The 20,014-nt window shown below is 40.7% G+C and overlaps 1 protein-coding gene across 1 annotated transcript in view; it reads left to right on the forward strand.

Annotated features, from left to right (window-relative positions):
• The first annotated feature begins 2,954 nt into the window (after positions 1–2,954).
• ADSS1 (adenylosuccinate synthase 1) overlaps positions 2,955–20,014 on the forward strand; it is a 35,267-nt gene continuing 18,207 nt past the window's right edge. The window contains exons 1-4 of the mRNA XM_054025057.1: positions 2,955–3,199; positions 16,310–16,412; positions 19,010–19,072; positions 19,831–19,881. Of these exons, the coding sequence (XP_053881032.1) occupies positions 3,017–3,199; positions 16,310–16,412; positions 19,010–19,072; positions 19,831–19,881 (400 nt within the window). The 5' untranslated portion in view covers positions 2,955–3,016. The remainder of the gene's footprint in view (positions 3,200–16,309; positions 16,413–19,009; positions 19,073–19,830; positions 19,882–20,014) is intronic.

Genomic DNA, 20,014 nt, shown 5'->3' on the forward strand with positions numbered 1-20,014 from the left:
TTGTCCACCCTTATCTACTACTTACAATGGTGGAAGAATCCAAGCTGCAAGTGAAATCAGTTGAAGGGAAATGTAGTTTTGTTGTTTGCTTCTTGTTTCCTCTTTGATCATTGATTTGCAGTGATAAAGTGTAATTATGGTGAAAAAGTACAAAGAATAGGCTGCAGGAAACAAGACACAGCAACGGAGTGTCTGATAATTAGTACTTTGAAATATAATGTAAAATAGAATATTGACTGTTTATTAATGGAGCATTGTTTAAAAATAGGTATACATTGTGTTGTTTTCTATTTGTACTTGATGCATATTTTGTTCTTGTCTTTGTTCATCTCAGTACAATGCTAAACAAAGTTGCCTGTTGTGTATGTTTTGTTTTCTATTAAGAAAAACATGGTCATGGTCATTCTTTTACTAAACTGAGCCCTCCTGGTCTCTCTAAGCACACTCCTTAGGTCTCAGGCCTCTAGAGATCACCTGTCTCTCAGGGTGGAATCACATGATTCTCTCACTCTCAGACCTGGCTCTGGGTTGCAGTCCCTTAGTCCTAACTGTGATTATCTCAACTGGTCTGAACTAGACACAGACCCTTCAGTCCTGTATCTTCCAGGGTAATGACAGTGTTAATCAGTGACCAAACAGCCTTCTGAAAGCAAAGTATCATTTATTTACAACAAAAGAATTTCAGAGAAAACATACACTGAAAACAATGATCAACTCTATATCTATGTCTGCTTACAAGGTATCCAACCATCTCACGCATGGGAACCCTGGAAGGACTAATTCCGTAGACTCTTCCACAGTGCCCCCTCTGTCAGCTTGTGTCCCTGTCAGAGTTCATTAGCAACACCCTGCACAGCCCCTGGCAACTCACTCCCCTCCTTTTCCTCAGAAGGCTTTTTAACTGTTTAGTGTTGTTTTGATCCCTAGCCTCCAAGCCTGATATAACAGCTGTGTCGGTTCTGTCTAGTCAGAGCCTGGAAACCTGCCATTGTTTGGTAACTGCCCCGCAATGTTTGCTGGGAGGTTGCTTATCTGAAACTAGTGTGTTGCCTTACGGTTTATTCTTCCCACAGTCCCCTATTAAGCATTCATACAGGAAAGTCTAGTAATTCCAATATACAATATCTTCCCCTCACTGACCACTCACATATCATGTTCATCAAATGGTTACGTTTCAGTACATCATTACATATCAGCTCCATGTCTGTTACACTCCCTCTCTTCTTTTCTTGAATGCTTTGACAGATAGGGAATTAATTTAAATCTCAACTTTCTTAACTATTATCTTAGGCAGAAGACTTTGAGAAAAACCTCAGTGTAGATAAGATTGGGTGTGTGCATATGAGCCTAAATAGTTCTAAATATACTAGGAATCGTGTAATTTCTATAGAAAGAGTGAAGAGTGTGTGCTCCATCCCCCAGCTCCTACAAATTCATATGGGTCTATGTGACCAAGAAAGTTTAGTATTCAACACGCACCAAGCCACACCCCACAATGATGGAGAACCATGTGCATGAGACTGGAACGTGTTCTGTGCTCTTCCATTCACCTTTCCCTCAGCAACACAGCCCCATGTGTCTCAAGCCAAAAACTGTTATGTCCATTCCCTCCCAACCTACACACGTACACTGACACAATCCCTTGCATCTCAGGTATTAATGTGCATGTGTGAGCCCTACAGTGACACAGCCCCATCAAGGGGTGCTGGAACAATTTGTATAGTGGGGGTGTTGAGAGCCATTGAACCAAACCGTAAACCTTGTATATTACAGAAACCACTTCAAGCTAAGGGATGTGGCAACACCCCCCACACCTCTAGTTCCAGCACCTATGGCCCTGTCTACCACAGGCTAAAGTGTCTGTCACCAGTCAGGGACGTCACTTGCTATGGGGAAAAAAGGCAGCAGTTGCCCTTCTGACATTTATTCCCCCCTCCCCTGACTTTTAATAGGTCCATATGCTCTACTTTTTGCTCCACCACCACTCCAGCCTTTTCAGGATATAATATAATCATGTATAACATTATATATGATGACACACCCTTGCCACCCGCCTCACACAGACAGAATTTGCCTGAAATGATTCCCCTGTCCCCAGTGACACAGCCTCATATGCCTCAGGCTCGAGTGCGTGTGTGCCCAGTGACACAACCCCTGGTGCCTCAGGCTGGAGAGGGTGTGTGTGTGTGTGTGTGTGGTATGGGGGGGTTGTCCAGTAACACAACCCCTGGTGCCTCAGGCTGGAGAGGGAGTGTGTGTGTGTGTGTGGTGGTGGTGGTGGTGGTGGTGTGGGGGGATTGTCCAGTAACACAACCCCTGGTGCCTCAGGCTGGAGAGGGAGTGTGTGTGTGTGTGTGTGTGTGGTGGTGGTGTGGGGGGATTGTCCAGTAACACAACTCCTGGTGCCTCAGGCTGGAGAGGGAGTGTGTGTGTGTGTGTGTGTGGTGGTGGTGTGGGGGGATTGTCCAGTAACACAACCCCTGGTGCCTCAGGCTGGAGAGGGAGTGTGTGTGTGTGTGTGGTGGTGGTGTGGGGGGATTGTCCAGTAACACAACTCCTGGTGCCTCAGGCTGGAGAGGGAGTGTGTGTGTGTGTGTGTGTGTGTGTGTGGTGGTGGTGTGGGGGGATTGTCCAGTAACACAACTCCTGGTGCCTCAGGCTGGAGAGGGAGTGTGTGTGTGTGTGTGTGTGTGTGTGTGTGGTGGTGTGGGGGGATTGTCCAGTAACACAACCCCTGGTGCCTCAGGCTGGAGAGGGAGTATGTGTGTGTGGGTGTAGTGTGTCTAGGGACAGTCCCGTGTGTGTGTGTATGTCCCGAGCCGGTCTCGGAGCTCACTGCCCGCCCCACCCCTCCCGCGGTCCGGGCTGGCCGGGCCATGGGCAGGTGGCTCGCGCGTCAGCGCGCGGGGCGGGCTCGGGGCTCGGGGCCCGGCTAAAGGGGCGGCGGGCCCGGCGGGGGAGCGCGCACACAGCTGGGCTCCGGGGCGGGCGGCGTTGAGCGAGCCAGGCAGGCCCCATGGCCGCCAGCCGGGCGTCCAACGGCCGCGCCGCGCACCCCAGCGCGGGGCTCAAGCGGGCGCGCAGCGAGCCGGGAGGCAGCAGAGTGACCGTGGTGCTGGGGGCGCAGTGGGGGGACGAAGGCAAAGGGAAGCTGGTTGACCTGCTGGCCACCGAGGCGGATATCGTCTGCAGGTGCCAGGTGGGTGCAGGGCGGCGGCGGCCGGGGAGCGGGGCCATGGTGGCTCGCAGGGGGCAGCTCCGCGGCTCTCCTCTGCTCTGTGGCGTCTTGCTTGTCTCCTGGCGTGTTTACCCTGGTGCCTTTACTGTGCTCTTCCCTCCGGTTTTCCGTTTCTCTTCGCCTCGCTTTTCTCTAGCTCTTGTTCTGTCTTTTCCCCCCTCTGGCATCTTCCTTCCTCTCCTTTTCCCGGATCCCTTTTCTCTTCCTCCCTTTTCTCTGCCTTTCGGTTTCCCCCTTTTCTCTTTCTATCTCCAGTTTTTTTATTCATTCTATCTAATATCTTTCTCTTTATTTGTCTATCTCTGATCTCTGTCCATCTCTGATATTTCTCTTTGTCTATCTCTGATCTCTGTCTAGTATCTGATCTTTATCTGTCTCTGCCATCTCTCCATCTCTGATATCTATCTCTGATATCTTTGTCTTTATCTCTCTGTTTCTGCCATCTCTTTGCCATCTCTCTGTCTCCCGTTACCATCTCTCTCTACCATCTGTCTCTGCAATCTCGTTCTGTCCTCTCTCTCTCTCTCTCTCTTTCTTCTCTTTTCTTTTCAGCACATTCGCATTGTTTCTCTCTCCTCCTTTCCCCCACTCTCTCATTCCTTGTTTTACTTTCTCTCCCTTGCCTCTGTGCTCGAGGAGGAGGTGTGATTCTTCTCCAGGACTGGGCTGGGACCCTTCCCCCTCCTCTGGTTGCAGATTGAAATGTCACTGGGAAAGAAAAAGTCCTGAACTATAAATATAAATAGCTGACCGTTCATGATAAGAGACACAAGATCCCGATGTTCAGACAGGCATGGGCAGTGTCTGAGCAAGGCGTCTGCTGCCGTCTGATAGCGGCCCATCGGCTGGCTGGGGAGGGGATGCATGCAGCAGGTGTCAGCTGATTGCCTCTTGGAGAAAAGGTTGCCTAAGGTGACCAGAGGTTGGAGCAGCTAGTTTCCCGGTGGCCTGCCCTCTCCCCTCCTTGCACTGTGTCCTCATGATCCATGGATGCTTCCCCTTTGGAAAATTCATCTGGCTGGGTTCTGCTGGAGCCCTACATTTCTGTAATTATATGTAGCAGGTCCCAAGATCTTTCGTTTAGCAGCCATTTCCACTCAGTTGACCACTTGCACTTAATGGATTTAATACTACTCCAGTTTTGTTATTATGTAAGGGAGAAATTACTAACTAGTTCAAAGACTAGTCACTAATAAATCTTAGGAGTTCTCTTCAGTTTTGAGGCCATGCATTTTGGATGGGCAGATCTTATTTCCTACAGAATTGCTTGAAACTCCTTTTAAAAATCTTTTGAAATAGAACATGTATAGTGAAAATCGAGAAAGGAAGTAGCCACTTGAAGTATTTTGTGTGTTCATGGAACTTATTACACTGCTTTGCTTAGATTTATTTCTGATTTGGTCTGAATACTAAATAGAGTATAGTTCAAAGAGGCTCAAAACACAGAGACTTGTTTAGTAAAACCTAAGAATGTGGGCATTGTATCCAATATACATAATCTTAATTACTTAAAAAAAAAGATAGTCAAAGCATGAATCATGAAAGTGCTTATGCAAATATACATACTAATGCTTATCTGAGGAAGAGCTCTGTATAGCTCTCTTACCAACAGAAGTTGGCTCATTAAAAGATATTGCCTCACCCACCATGTCTCTCTGTTGTCTTTTAACTGCTATAATAAATATTTCTATAAATTTTATTCTGATTGTGTTCATACAAGTTCAGCTCAGTTAACAGATTATATGAAATGTTTCTGTTTTAAAATGCACAAGGGCAAGCAGTGAAAAGCACTGATATCCTTCAAACTGAGATAACCCCAAGGACATTTCCTAATTAAATATGTTAAGTAAATAAACTTTGACACATGAGTTAAATATTAAGAATGTGGGTAAAGTATTTTCAGTTGGTATGGTAAGCTGCTGGATCTTGAATTACCTTGGGAGGTTTTCCCTACAAATGGAGACTAATGAATGTGATTCAAATGAATATACTTAAGGTTCCTCCACAAGTTTCTCTGTAAACTTTTATAGGCAGCAGTATATACCCTGGGTTTTAGAACCACTTTAGGAGAGTGGGGTAGGGAATTGGCTTGAAAAGCTTAAGACTGGATCTGGACACACACTTTATTAATTTTACTACTGTCAGTAGTACCACCACAGATTGTAATAAAGTTAAGCACAGTGTATATGTGGCTGGAGGATTTGGGTCTTAATGGGTGGTGGTTGAGGAAAGACTTTAATCACTTTGAAGGGAAAAATAAAATCAGAATAGAAATTTTTTATATTTGAGTGGCAAAAAAGTAGAAGTAGACAGCTTAAGGTGCTTTAACTTAAAAGTGGTCTTTTTCCAAATAAAATATTTAAAGTGCTAATCTTGATTACAAATTTGCTATTTAGAGGACATTTTAAAAAGATTCTGTCAACTTAATCATATATTGTGAATAAATCAATGTAGCTTGCGTTAATAGTAACACTATAGATTATTAAAATGGAAAGAATTTTTAAAATCCTGTTTAATTTTGACTATCTTGTTTCTTTACTATTTGCATATGTCTCATCATTGGCAATGAAAAGCAAAGTCTTTTTCACTTTTGTTTATAGTCAGTTTCACATTCAAGGAGCCAGTCCTGTAAACACATAAGCATGTGTGTGACTTGACTCATATGAGAATTCAGTGGGGATTGCTTATGGCAGTAAAGTTATACACATGTTTAAGTGTTTGCAGAGTCAGGGCCCGGGTTCTCAGTATGGCAATGTTTGGTTTGCAGGCTCTGGGCATAGACAACTGGGACTTGGGTTGTTCAGGATTGCATTAGTAAATAGCAGGGTGGATTTGATTTAAATCATAGTCAGGAAGACTTGATTTAATCATGGATTTCTACATAAAAGTGCATTCTTGTTGGTTGTTATAACCTTAATACATATTCTTCACAACTCAGAGATAGATGTAGGTTTCATTTTTAGAAGGTACACACTATACATTTTTAAAGTGATTTATTTTGAAAACTTTTCAGATTAGTTTTACAGCTATATCAGAAAATGAATGATTGTTTGGTTATTTCATTTACCAAAGGTAATTGAAGCAGACATTTATGAAGTCATTTGGGAGGCAAACTATCTCCAATTCAAAAGGTTAATTGTTAATATTTGGAGGATTTTCTTGCCATGCTGTATTAGGAGGAGAACATCACCAGACAGACATTTAAATAGTTTTATTTAACTAAAACAACAATGTTAAGTGTTCTGGATTTTTTTTTCAACAGCAAACATATAATATTTTCACAAAACAAGCATATGAATTTTTGAATTTAGTTATTCAAGCTTTTTAAAATCAGGTTTGTTTTTGTTAAAATTGTTTTTAACTAAAATAGTTAAATGAAATATTTAAAAAAAATAAATGGACAATGTCACACAGGTCAACATGAGAAACTTAAAATATTGGCTTCTGCAGCTAACTTAGTCATCTTCACCTTCATTTTCTGTTTGTTCATAATCTGGAAAAGAAAAACAAGCTTTCCTGCTTTTTCAGGTACCAAACGATTTCTCAATTTGGAATTAATTAGTCCAAAGGAAGAAAATATTCTTTCTATACCAGCAGAAGAAGCTACTGCTGTTAAAATAGTCTCTGAATCCAACTGCTTAAGTGACTTCCACCAGTTCACTGGTGTGACTTTCTTTAAAACATCATCAGCAAACATATATTTCTTAGCTCTGAAGTTTATTATAGTTGGCATTATGGAGGGATGATTGCTAGATGTCCATGTCATAGCCAGCTCCTCTTCTTCAGCAGTTAAGATTTGACCCTGGTACCGAGTATTGAGAATATTTGCACGAAAATGAGCTGGATATAGTGCTTGTCCCATTCGTTTTTTTTTTTAATGCTTGTAATTTAACTCTGTCCTTGCATATTTCTCTTTTTAAGATTTCACTCAGTTCCTTCCAAATTTCAACAGCGTCAGCAATAAAACAGCTATTTCCCTGCATTTTGTTCAAGGCTACAGAAATAGGCTTCAGGGTACTCAGCATGTGTTCAACATTTCTGTTAAGCCCAAAGTTGAGAACTTTGGCTGTGACAGTGCCATCTATTTTTTCACGATTTTGTTCACAAACTATCGTCAGATTAGGCCAGTTCTTGATATAGTGCTCAAAAGAGTCCACTACTGAGTTCCATCACACGTCTTGTGGGGGAATTAGCTTGGTTCCTCCCACTTTTTTCAGAGCAACTGCTGCAAAGTGGTTGTTATGGAAGTATTTTGCAATTTCAACAACATTAGCCTTTATTTCTGGAACACTGAAGTCTTTAGCTAGGAGGTGCATCAAATGAGCACTGCAACTGTATGTTATTAGCTTGGGACTCTCTTCTAAATAATTTCTTCTCATCTCGGATACGTTTGCAGCATTGTCTGTGACCAAGTGCATACTAGACATTTGAATTTTTTTGCACAGTTTGTTACAGCTTTTACTGCTACTTCTTGTAAGTATTTTGCTGTGTGTGCATTTCCTGATGTATCAATTGTTTCTGTAAGGAAGACATTCACATACAACAGGATCATTGTGGACATTGCTCCACCCATCAAGACTCAGGTTAACAATTTTATTCTCTAGCCCTTTTGCTCAATTTCTCTTTCATACACTTTATCCAGCAATTTACCTGTGACATCTGCTCTGTTGGATGGACTGTATCCTGGTCTTAATGACTGAACCATGTTAATGAAGTGTGGGTTCTCAATCATACGGAACGGAGAGTTTGTTGCACAAACAAACTGGGCAATTTTTTCATGAATTACCTCTTTTTGTAATCTGCTGGTTCTTATCACAAACTTATCTATGGTTGTTTCTGGATGATGATGGAGATTTTTTTTTTTCTTTTTGCTACAGGTGATATACTGTGGCTATGTGACATACATGATGTGACTGAAACACTATCATTGGCAGATAACTCTGAAACTATAGAAAATGATGATGATCTTGAAGGTGGATAGTCTTCAGAATCCTGTATGTTGAGGATGGCTTCCCCTAAACAAAATAAGTCAATGCAGTTATTTAATTATTATTACCATACTGCTCATTTAGTATTACTCATTGCATTCACTGACACTCAGTACTACTTCAAAGGTGAAATTGTAAAAGGAAGCTCTGTCTATTTCAGCTCTTTATTTTAAGCACAACTGCATCTAAAATGATAGTACCATAGAGTAAGAACTATATTTTTTGCTCAAACATGAGAATTCAAGAATAGTCCAGAAGGAAGACAGGCAGTCCTTAAGAAAGAAGTATGAAATAAAAAAGTTTACCAACCTGAAGATCTTTTATGTTCAGACATGTTCCTTTCATCATCTTCAATGCAGCTTCCTCCTGAGAAGGAACACTTCTCATGATGTTGTTTCATTCGGGCAACCAGGCCTTGCATTTCTTTGTTGCACTGTTTGCATTTTACATGTATGTCTGTCTTACCCACAGGTAGAGGAACTTCATTAAAGTATTTCCAAACTGGGTCTCTTTTATGGCTTGCTGCCATTATAGGTTTTCCCTTCTAGTGAGAGAATGGTATGGTAGAGCTCAAATCAATGAAGGCTACACTCAGAAAGACCTCAAGACTTCTGGAATATGCTGTTCAAACAGTTTCACTTTTGTTTCTACTGTCTGTCCCTCCCTTCTCACATTTATTTCCAGACTTCTTCTTCTTGTCCAGATCTATTCAGCCCCCAACAATCTTCTACTCATTGAACTTTTTGAAACTCTGCACTTTTAGAGAGTTAAGGGATAGACTCTGTGTACACAAATTTGCAGAGGGTCAATAGGGTTGAGGTCTGTTATTTCTCACCTCTATATATTATTTATTTATTTAAAAACATTTTTACTGTTAACAAGCATGTTATCTGTGGAGAGACAAATCCACAGTTTGAGAACTGCAAAACTGAGCATCTCTGATGGTATCTTCTATACTGAGCACTGAATCCCATTGGGTAGATAGAAAGATTAACCTAAATAATCTATACAGAAGCCCCTAGAACTCCATCGGATTGGGTCCCTAATCCACAAATTTATTGGAACTCATTTACAAAACTTTTCTTAAACATTACAGGAATATATTGTCTCATACTATAGAATTAGAATTTATAATCCCTATTCATGATGAGATATCTTTGAGCGATAGTTTTAATTAAGATACATTATCTTTATATAGGGTTTTTTTCCTCAAAAAGCATTTTATAAAAAAAATCAATTTAAATAAAAAATATCAAAAAAATTTATTTATGTTTTAAAAATTATTGATTTTTATCCACTCTGATAAATAAAGGAAACACCGAATTTAGAACAGAAGTTCATTTATCTCAGTTTATTAAAAGTAAACAAATTTAGTTATGGTACAAAACTCTCATTAAAGTGATATTCAACAGTTGTTGTTGTTGTATAACTTTAGCTCCCTCCCCAAAAAAGCTGTCTACACCCCTGATGGCAGAGGAATGTTTATTTCTTTTAAAACAATTGTTTCTGCTGGAATCAAATCTTATGTCATGGGAACATATTTTCTGGTCTAAGGTTTGTAAAATATTTTCCTTTCTTTTTAATAGAATTTAAATTTGGGGCCAAATTTGTTTTTTTCAGGACCCCCTTTAAAATAACAATTAAAAAAAATTAATTAGTGTGGATTCCAACTGGAATTTTTATCAAACATTTAACAAGAGTTTTTAGTGTCACAGATTTGCATTAATAAATCCACATAATCAGATTCTCACAGGTCTCAGCCAGGGGAAATAAAGCAGAAGTCACAAGGACTAAATAAAAAGTGGAAAGCAGGGACAGTCAGGAACTCTGGAGGTCAGCTGCAGAACATCCAGGATCTTCTTCCCCATTCTGTCTTGCTTCTCCATATCCACATGGGAAGTCTACAGTCACCCTGGTAGAAAAATCAGATTCTGCAATTCTGTGTTTGCAATATTAAATTTCAAAGGAATGCTTGAATCCCAAACCTTTTTGGTCACATTGTTTCAGGGTTTTTCTTTTTTAATGCATACTTACGACATCTGCCCTGTAATTCACCTCAGTTTTACATCAAGAACAGCTAAAAACTTTAGCTTCAAAAATGAAATTTTAGGACGAAAGTCTGACCCAATTGAAATTAGTAACAAACTTCCATTGAAGTTAGTAGGGTCAGGATTTAACTCCTATGGTTTGCAGAATACAACAAAATAAATCCTTGTGAGTCTCTTCTAGTTCTAGTTCAGCAATTACTTTTGTGCTTCTATAAACATGAAAGATTGTTACCTAGCTATGATCATTGACAATTCTAGGGGACACGTTTTCAATCTCCCTTAATTAAAATGCCTGCCAGATATGTGGGCAAATCTTATTGTATACCAAACCCAAAGAAGCAAGCACAAAAATGCAGTTTATGTACAAATAAGTTTAATGACCCTAACTACAGTTAGTTTTGTGTAAGCATACAAGTGAGATTACATACACAAATCCAGGTTTTTGAATGTGTATTAGTGGAGAGCAAAAGAAAATTTGGCCCCACAAATTTAACTCATAAAGCAAAATTCAGAAATAAGAACGGCCATACTGGGTCAGACCAAAGGTTCATCTAGCTCAGTAGCCTGTCTTCCGACAGTGGCCAATGCCAGGTGCCCCAGAGAGAATGAACAGAACAGGTAATCATCAAGTGATCCATCCCGTCGCCCATTTTCAGCTTCTGGCAAACAGAGGCTAGGGACACCATATCTGCCCATCCTGGCTAATAGCCATTGATGGATCTATCCTCCATGAACTTATCTAGTTCTTTTTTGATCCCTTTTATAGTCTTGGCCTTCACAATATCCTCTGGCAAGAAGTTCCACGGGTTGACTGTGCATTGTGTGAAAAAATACTTCCCTTTGTTTTTAACCCTCTGCCTATTGATTTCATTTGGTTGCCCCTAGTTCTTGTGTTATGCGAAGGAGTAAATATCAGCTCATGTCAGAATTCCTTTAGGAATGGGAAGTAGAGATAGAACTCCAGTTTAGTGGAGGTGGCTGCTATAAGAGTTAGCCCAGTTCCATAAGCAGTGGGGAAAAGTTTGTAAATATCTGTGGCTTACAAAAATCTACCATCAGGGCAAGTGCTATCTATTATTAGTTGTTCTCTGGATATATAGGAAAATTGTAGAGAAATCACCTGTATCCAAGTCATTTTATTTTCCAGTTAGGAATTGTCTTAGCTTTACAAAAAAGGAATGTCAGGCATGGGTAGACAGAGATAAAAATCATGGGTGATATTAGTAACGAAGGCCAAGTGCTGTACTTGAAACAGATAATATAAATCCCATAATCTCTCATTATTTCTCAGTTGTGACCCAGCAGTTTACTAACTCATTTGGACAGAAGAGGTTGTGAACAGCACATTAATATAAAGTGTATCAGGTGTTATCAAGTGAGGTGTTGAAAGGTTATCAAATAAGAAAATCTAGGGGAGAGACTGGGATTCAGATGGAAGTGTAAAGATTAGCAGGACTTGAACCCAGCATCCCCACATTGCCATCAGCTATAACCTGGCTACTCCCTGTAACCCACAAATGTTTGATGCCACATGAAGTTACACTTCAAGGGGTCTGATTGACAGTGGATCCATCCCTGACTGGCTCCTTGTCCCTATATAAGCCCATGGAGCATCCCAAGAAGTGTCCAGATAACAGTATGGATCCTTTACTAGCTGCCCTGCTTCTCTGTCCCTGATCTTCTGGTATTGACCTTAGCTCTGACTTGGATTCTGACTCCTGATTGACCCCTGGAATTACCAACACAGACCCTGAGACCTGGTATTGACTCTCCGCCTGATTCCTGACTCTGTCTCTGACCCTCGGCTTAACTCCTGACTTTGACTCTAGCTTGGCCCTCAGTTTGACTCTTGACATTGATACTGGCTGTGACCCCTAGCTTCAGTTCCAGAATCCTAAACTCCTGCCACTAGTCCTGCCTTCCTTTGCCCAGGATCCTGATGGTTTGCCTGGACCATCCCTAACCTGTGGAGAAGGTTGTCCCTGTGGGACATTGGGGCAGTGGGTTGCCCCCTTCCCAACATGTCCCAAGGGACCCTAAACACAATGGAATGGGGTGGCAGCCCACAGGAGGAACTCCCCATGTTGCAGACACAAATGGTCCAGCTCTTGTCTGAGAACCAGATCCTGTAAGTGCAGACCACCCAGCTACTTGATGAAAATGCCATGTTACGAGCCCAACTGGCATAGTATGCCGCCAAGAACCAGGTACTGAGAGAGCAGGCTGCCTGGTTGTGGGATGAGAACACTGTACTACAGGCAGGTGCTGCAACAGCACACCTGGGCCAATAGTCCCCCTCCTAGAGCATTTCAACGGAGACTAGCAAAATTTCAACCAGTGCTGCCTGCTATTCCTGCCCTGCCCCCAGTTCTTCTCCACTGACGAGGCCAAAGTCTCCTGATGGGAGAGGTACTGCAGTGGGCTTCACCCTAGTGGAACGACAGAGCCCAACATTGTCAAACTGGGACACCTTCTTTCAGGCCTTCCAGGGCCGCCCAGAGGATTTGGGGGCCTGGGGCAAAGCGTGGGAGCTGTGGCACTTGTACTCACCCGGCGGCAGTCCAGGTCTTTGGAGGCATTTCCGCGGCGGGGGGCCCTTCAGTCGCTCCGCGTCATCGGCAGCACTGAGGTGCCCCCCCCCCGCCACCGAAATGCCGCCGAAGACCCGGACCACCACTGGGCCAGGACTTGCGGGGCTCCTGTGGGGCCCAGGGCCTGGGGCAAATTGCCCCATTTGCCCCCCCCCCTTCTGGGCAGCCCTGAGGCCTTCTCCTCTGTTTTTGATGACCCCCACCACGCTTGTTTGGTGGAAGGAGCCCTGCGAAAACTATGGCCCGAACAAGGACTGACTGGCTCCTCCACCACCCACGTTTGGCAATTTGGCTCTGATACAGAATGGAATGAATCAGCCCAGCTCTGTCGATTCCAGGGGAGATTATGTGAAGAGATCCAGGGTGAGCTAGCTCGTGTGGAAATCCCAATCCACATAGATGCCTTGTCAGCCTTTTCATACGCATCGATAACAGACTGTGCAAGCGAAGCGAAGAGAAGAGAGGAAGTGCACTGCCACCTAGCTGATGTACCTCAGGAGGCTTACATTACTACTAAAACCCATGAAGGAGGAGGTGCCATCTTCTCTTAGCACTTGTTTCTATAGCTATCCAATAAAAGGAATTTACACGTTGTGTAAGGAATGGCACAGTATCAAAACTTAAAAGTAGTTGTTTTAGCAGTTCTGGTGCTTGTGGTGATATTTTCATAGCAGCAATAAATATATATAGGGTACATCAGATCGTTATAGATTTAGAACAACATAGTGACACAGCTGTTTTAAATTTAGACCTCTCCTTTGGGTACCAATGAGATCATGTCAGGACCACCTGGATTATAAATACAGAACGAGAACGTCAGGTTTAAAGTTACCAAAGCTTCCTAAGAAAACAAGCCTAATTTCCAATATCATCTATAAAATCTACTAAATGTATTATCCAATATAATCATTAGAAGAAAACAGATATCAGAAAATCAATGTTCATTTCCTTGGGTCCTGTTACTCCCCACAGGAACACCACTACACTTCTGCAGAAGAGAAGGGCTAAAGATGACCAGACATCTTATGCTGTTCCGGTTTTAATTCCTCGGTTCTGCTCATTTTCATCAGGATGTCTAATTATCCTGTTTAGGATTTTGAGTGAATGGGCTGTAACAAACTTTGAATATGTTGCTTTCTTCCCATCTTCTGCAGCCCAGTTTTAGGGTTTTGTTCTAGGTAAAGAGGGGTTCTATTTACAACCAAGAATTATTTAACCTTACAAGTACGAAGTATGAAATACAGCACTGCAGTTAAGGATATTAACTTTAGAAATATTTTGTGTATATTCTTTCACAGGTCAGAAGCTTTGCTCAGGTCACGAGCTGTGTGTATTTGTATTTATCATACTAATGATGAGCTCATTAGGTTTTAGGAGATTGAAACATTTTGTTCTGATTTCAACATCTTAGTATTTAAAAAAATATATAAAAGTAGGGAGTTGCACACCTCATAGCTTCTATAGGCCAAGCTCACTGCATGCTCCAGGGGCTCCTAGTATCCCTCCATTCCACCCTACAAGCTCCCTGTGTGTGACCCTCGCATACCCTTCTGTTTAGGGACTCCCTGCAATCCACTCACATGCCAGGGGCTCTGTGTGCCCCCCGTTCCTCCATGCTAAGATCCCTCATGCTAGGGGCTCAGTGTGCATCCCCTTTTCCCTCCCATCCCCTTTTTCCCTCCATGCCAGCCAGGGTCCCCCATTATTCCTGCATGCCAGGGGCTCCGTGCACTCACATTTCCCCCTGCTAGGGGCTCTGTATGCCTCCTCCACTTCCCCATTCTCCTCTTCCCCCCCAAACCAGGAGTTCTGCGTGTACCTCCTTTCCCCCCATGCCAAAGGCTTTCTATGCATCGCCATTCTCTTTTTCCTCCTCCATCATGCTTTCCCATCCCCCCGCCTCCATGTTCTCCTTTTTCCTTCCTTCTTTCTTTCTTTCTTTCTTTCTTTCTTTCTCTTTCAATATTTTAAAACTGTATTGGGAGGATGAGACGAGCTAATGTGAGGCATGTTGTTGTGCTGTAAATTGCAGAGCTGGTTGAAGTTTGATACAGGAATACAATATCACAGATAGGCCAAAACTCCAAAATCTTTAAAACTGGAAAAGTTTTAAATAAAATTATGTATTGAAGAAGGCAGCCTTTGGGCTAGAATTTATTGAAATTCCACATAACATACAAATGAAAATAAGTAACATAATGGTAACATTATGTACATATTAATATACATAAAATGCATTAAAATAAACTCAAATACCTCAGATTTTCTTTCATATAATAGCCATGTAGAAATGAATACGCAGTGTTGTCAACTCTTGCCCTTTTGTCACAAGTCTTGTGATATTTGATGTTTTTTATTAAAGCCCCATTTTCTAGAGCTATCTAATTACCTGAAAATCTCTGATTTCATTAAAAGAAACAAGTTTTTGGTCCTCATGGTTCTGGAGAAAAGCTTGCAAATGTGACCTGAGTGCACCCTAAAGGCTCAAAACCCAGAAGGCAATTAAAAGAGAACCCAACCTTTATTTATTTAATATTTATTAAATCTCATGATTTTTTTAATCAATCCCATGATTTGGGGGCCCTTACTCATGGGTTTTGAATGCTCTGAGACTGTAATACTGAATACACATCCTATAACACAATTAATATATCTGTGAGGGCTCCAGGCACCCATGATCAGCCCCTGAAGGGGAAAAAATGTCCTGTGGTGTTCTTGAGCAAACTACTTGGGAGTTGGATGCCTAGACACTTGTGAAAATCCCAGTAGTCACTGGGTGTGTTTTGGTGCCTAAACAGCATTAAAATCTGGCCATTAACTTTCAAGGTTCACTTTCAGTTAGACTTAGGCTTTTAAGTGCAAGTTTAAGACAAGTTTAGAAAATGAGACTTAGGTTCTTTAGTAACTTAGGCACTTTTGAAAATTTCCCCCCTATTCTCCAACTGCAAGACATGAGTGACTTAACTGGGAATTACTCATATCCTGTCCTAGGTGCCTGACTTAGATTTGAGGAGTTTAACCATACTGTGACTTTCTATTAGAGTCTGTCACCCAATCAAATATGTTTCGAGAGACAAATCACATAGGGGAAATATCGAATAGCAAATAGTTTCACTGGAAAGAGCTGGTGAGCAATCTGCAGGCTAAAATATGTTCGTATAAACCATTTGTAGAATAATTCCAAATAACAAACAAAATAATAAAAACAGAGTTTGACCAAAAACTGTCAAAAACAAGCAGTTTCCCATTTTCATATTTCAAAATTAAGAAAATCCATATGAGATGTAACCAGACTATAGTGCTTGGGAAAGCTGGGCATAACTGAAAAACTAAAATAAGACATGAATGCAGAAATAATAAAGATCAAACTACCAAATCTTTAGCTACAACAGTAGAGAGACATTATAATGTCCTTAATCATCAGTTTGTGTCTTTCTTTTGCAGGGTGGGAATAATGCAGGCCACACTGTCGTCGTTGATGGGAAGGAATATGATTTTCACCTCTTTCCTAGTGGCATAATTAATCTAAAGGCAATTTCCTTCATTGGTAAGATAAACATCTTATCCTGTTCAAAAGTTCATGTTGCATGGAAGGCAATCATAATCAGGGTTTTATAAAACTAACAAACAAAAACATGAAAGGTTGTGAGTAAGGCTTCTTTCGGTTTCAGCTTTTTTATTTTTATTACTACAGTTGTAAGATTTGCCACATTTCACACCGTTATTTCTTATTCATGCCATTTTAATATCCATTATTAAAGAAACTGTGAAAATATAAATCTTCCTTTCTGTCTCCTTGCTTTTTTTATGCTATTTGAGAGTTCAACTCTTGTCTTCCACATGTGCATGTATAAAATTGCATATGCATATACATGTGCCTGCGCTTTGCAGATGCAAACATCTGTACATACACTAACTGATCCTTTCATTTTTCTCTAGCCTTTCCTCCTTTCCCAAATTTCAGAAATAGGTCCCAAGATTCAGTGCTTTAATTGGCAGAATATCGTCCAGGCAGTCTCTTGTCATCCATACTTCTTGAAATGCTTGCTCTTCTGGGCTGATGTCACATTGCAATGTTATGATTTTTGTGTCACAACATCATGATACAAATGTCATTGCAACACTGTTTGCATTCATTGGGCTTGTTGAACATGGTAGCTGGAATGCAAACCAGAAGCTGGATTTCTAAGAATGTGTCTAGCCCCATTTCCTACATACTGACCATCTCTAGCATGAACTGCACTTCATGAATAATTTTTCAACAGGATATTTACTATAGTTGAACTAAACTAATGGGCCATTAAAAAAAATAGAGGCCAATGGTCAGATTTTAAAAGAAGTTAGTGCCTGAGCCTACCCAAGTGCTAACTATGCACTTGCACACAAAAATTGGTTGTTTTACATGAACAACCGGGGTTTTCTTGGCACAATTTATGCATCTGAGTTTGAATATTTAGCCTTAGCAAATAAATTAATGTTTGGATAGTTTGTATCTTGCTTATTGTCTCTAATTATACCACTTGTCAGCAACATAGATGTTACAGGGAATATGTAAGAAATGACAAATGTAATTAAAGCTTTTAGAAAGAGTAGATGTCACAGTACACTCCTTATATGAAATACATCTTACTCTGAGATTTTACAATGTTGTACTAATCAAAATAGCTGCAATTTTCTTTTAACCTTACACCAAACTCATAAAAACTACAGTAACATACTGTTATAAGTACTCTAAAGTTTGGCCTGAGTCAGATTACGTAGGGCTGGTCTACACTGGGAATTTACATCAGCGTAGCTAGGTCGCTCAGGGGTGTGAAAAATCCACAACCCTGAATGACGTAGTTAAGCCAACCTATCCTCCGGTTTTAGACAGCATTAAGTCAACAGAAGAATTCTGCCATCGACCTAGCTACCACCTCTCATGGAGGTGGATTACCTAGGCTGATGGGAGAACGGAGGTAGTGTCTACATTTGAAATAACAGAAGTATTGGGAGCATAAGCCTTGGGTAAGAACCTCACTTCTTCAGATGCATCTGAAGAAGTGAGGTTCTTACCCACAAAGGCTTATACTCCCAATACTTCTGTTAGTCTTAAAGGTGCCACAGACCCTCTGTTCCTTTTTACAGATTCAGACTAACACGGCTGCCCTTCTGGTACATTTGAAATGCTACAGCAGCACAGCCCTTCGATCCAATCCCAGATTTTAAATCTTTTCCCTCTCCAAATTTTGGAGGTGCTCAGATTGGTGGTTCTGGTTCCAGCCCATCTCTAGTTTTAATATTAAAATATATCAAGTAAAACTTGTTTTTCTGGTGACAAATACGGTTGGTTCTGATTCCAGTTAGCATGGAAAATAACTAATGACCAATCTAGATTTATGCAGAGAAGCAGGTACTGCATGTGTTTCTGATGCTTCCAGGAAGAAGCAAGTAGCAGCTGTTTCCAGCCCACGATGTCTCTAATCCTTCCTCATCTCCAGTACACACTGTATTGTTTATGGAACTTAATTTCCAGCTTTATAGGAAAAAGATATTGCTCATGTATCACAGTAGCTATTTTGAGCTCAGTGTAAAGATATAAGACCATAAGAACAGCCATATTGGGTCAGACCAAAGGTCCATCTAGCCGAGTATCCTGTCTTCTGACAGTGGCCAATGCCAGGTGCCCCAGAGGGAATGAACAGAACAGGTAATCATCAAGTGATCCATCCCCTGTTGCCCATTCCCAAATGCATTTGAAAGATGAAGACTTAAATAATATCAGCCATATATGTCCCTGGTGTAAGTCCACTGACTTCTTTGAGCTTAAACCAAGGAGAAATTGAGGTCCAAAAGCCATTTCAATCAGTGGAAAGACTCCATTGACTTCAGTTGGCTTTGAATCAGACCCCAAATTCAGATCTGATGTAAGCAGGTACAATTCTATTGACTTTAGTGGACTTAGCACCTGTTTATACCAAATGTGAATTTAGCTCCAATGGTTCTTAAAACCAGTTAATGATGAGCACAGGGTAATCTTCAGTCCTAGGGAAGTTTTACTAAGATTTTTTTCAGTACAAAATATGATGATTTACATGAGTCATTTTGAAGGATGTATATTCTATCTCCTGCTTTTTAAAATAAATCTTTTGTGTTTTCCCAAAGGTAATGGGGTGGTTATACATTTACCAGGCTTGTTTGAAGAAGCTGAAAAAAATGAAAAGAAAGGTTTGTGTCAACTAACTTTGTAAACATTTTTTTTATAATGGTAGCTAAATCAAAGTATATTTCAGACCCAGATTTTGACCACTTGCCATAAATATTCTTTATAGCAATTTTCCAGATTTAAAATCATTTAGAGAGCAGTCCTGACAAAATACAGCATGTAAGGGTCTTATGGACAAGTTTTAAAGAACAGTCTCTGAATTTGATGGGTGCAGTTATTTGCTGCAACAAAAGATAAAATGAAATCCTGGTTCCACTGAAGTCAGTGGCAAAAATCCCATTGACTTCAATAGGGCCAGGATTTCTGCATCCCAGCTTCTGTGCAGAAATGTTTGTACTTGAAAATTCTGTGCTTTGGTGGGAACAAATTGTGGGTACAATTAAAATATTTGGTTAAAGCTTTTTTTCGTAGACAGGCAGCACTTTGGGAATAGCTTTTGACTTAATTTATAACAAAAATTGAATGTGTGCTACAGTATAATGGGATTATGAAGAATACCTGATACCTTTGTCCATACCAAAATCAAAAAGTATTGTCCTGTTGAAAACAGCTGATTAATAGAAAATGGTAACATAGCCAGCTATGTTTTAGCCAAGGTGACTTCTATTCCATTTAAAGTAAACTATACATCTGGATTTGCAATACATTTAATAAGAAAGAGAATTAGAGGAAAGATACAGGAAAACTAAAAGTAAATGCCCAAGTCTGACAACCTCAGTGGAATACAAATCTTAAGTCTTTAATGTATATCTGTTGACAGGTTTAAAGGATTGGGAGAAAAGACTCATCATATCAGATAGAGCACACATTGGTAAGTATTTATCAAAGTGGAGATTAAAGCATAGAAAGGCCTGATAGGAAATGCAAATGATAGGCCCAACACATGCATTCAAAACTGCTATTTTACCTTGAAAAGGAATCATGTATTTGTATCGATGGCTAAA

Source organism: Malaclemys terrapin, chromosome 4 (genome assembly GCF_027887155.1).
Source record: "Malaclemys terrapin pileata isolate rMalTer1 chromosome 4, rMalTer1.hap1, whole genome shotgun sequence".
NCBI lineage: Eukaryota > Metazoa > Chordata > Testudines > Emydidae > Malaclemys > Malaclemys terrapin.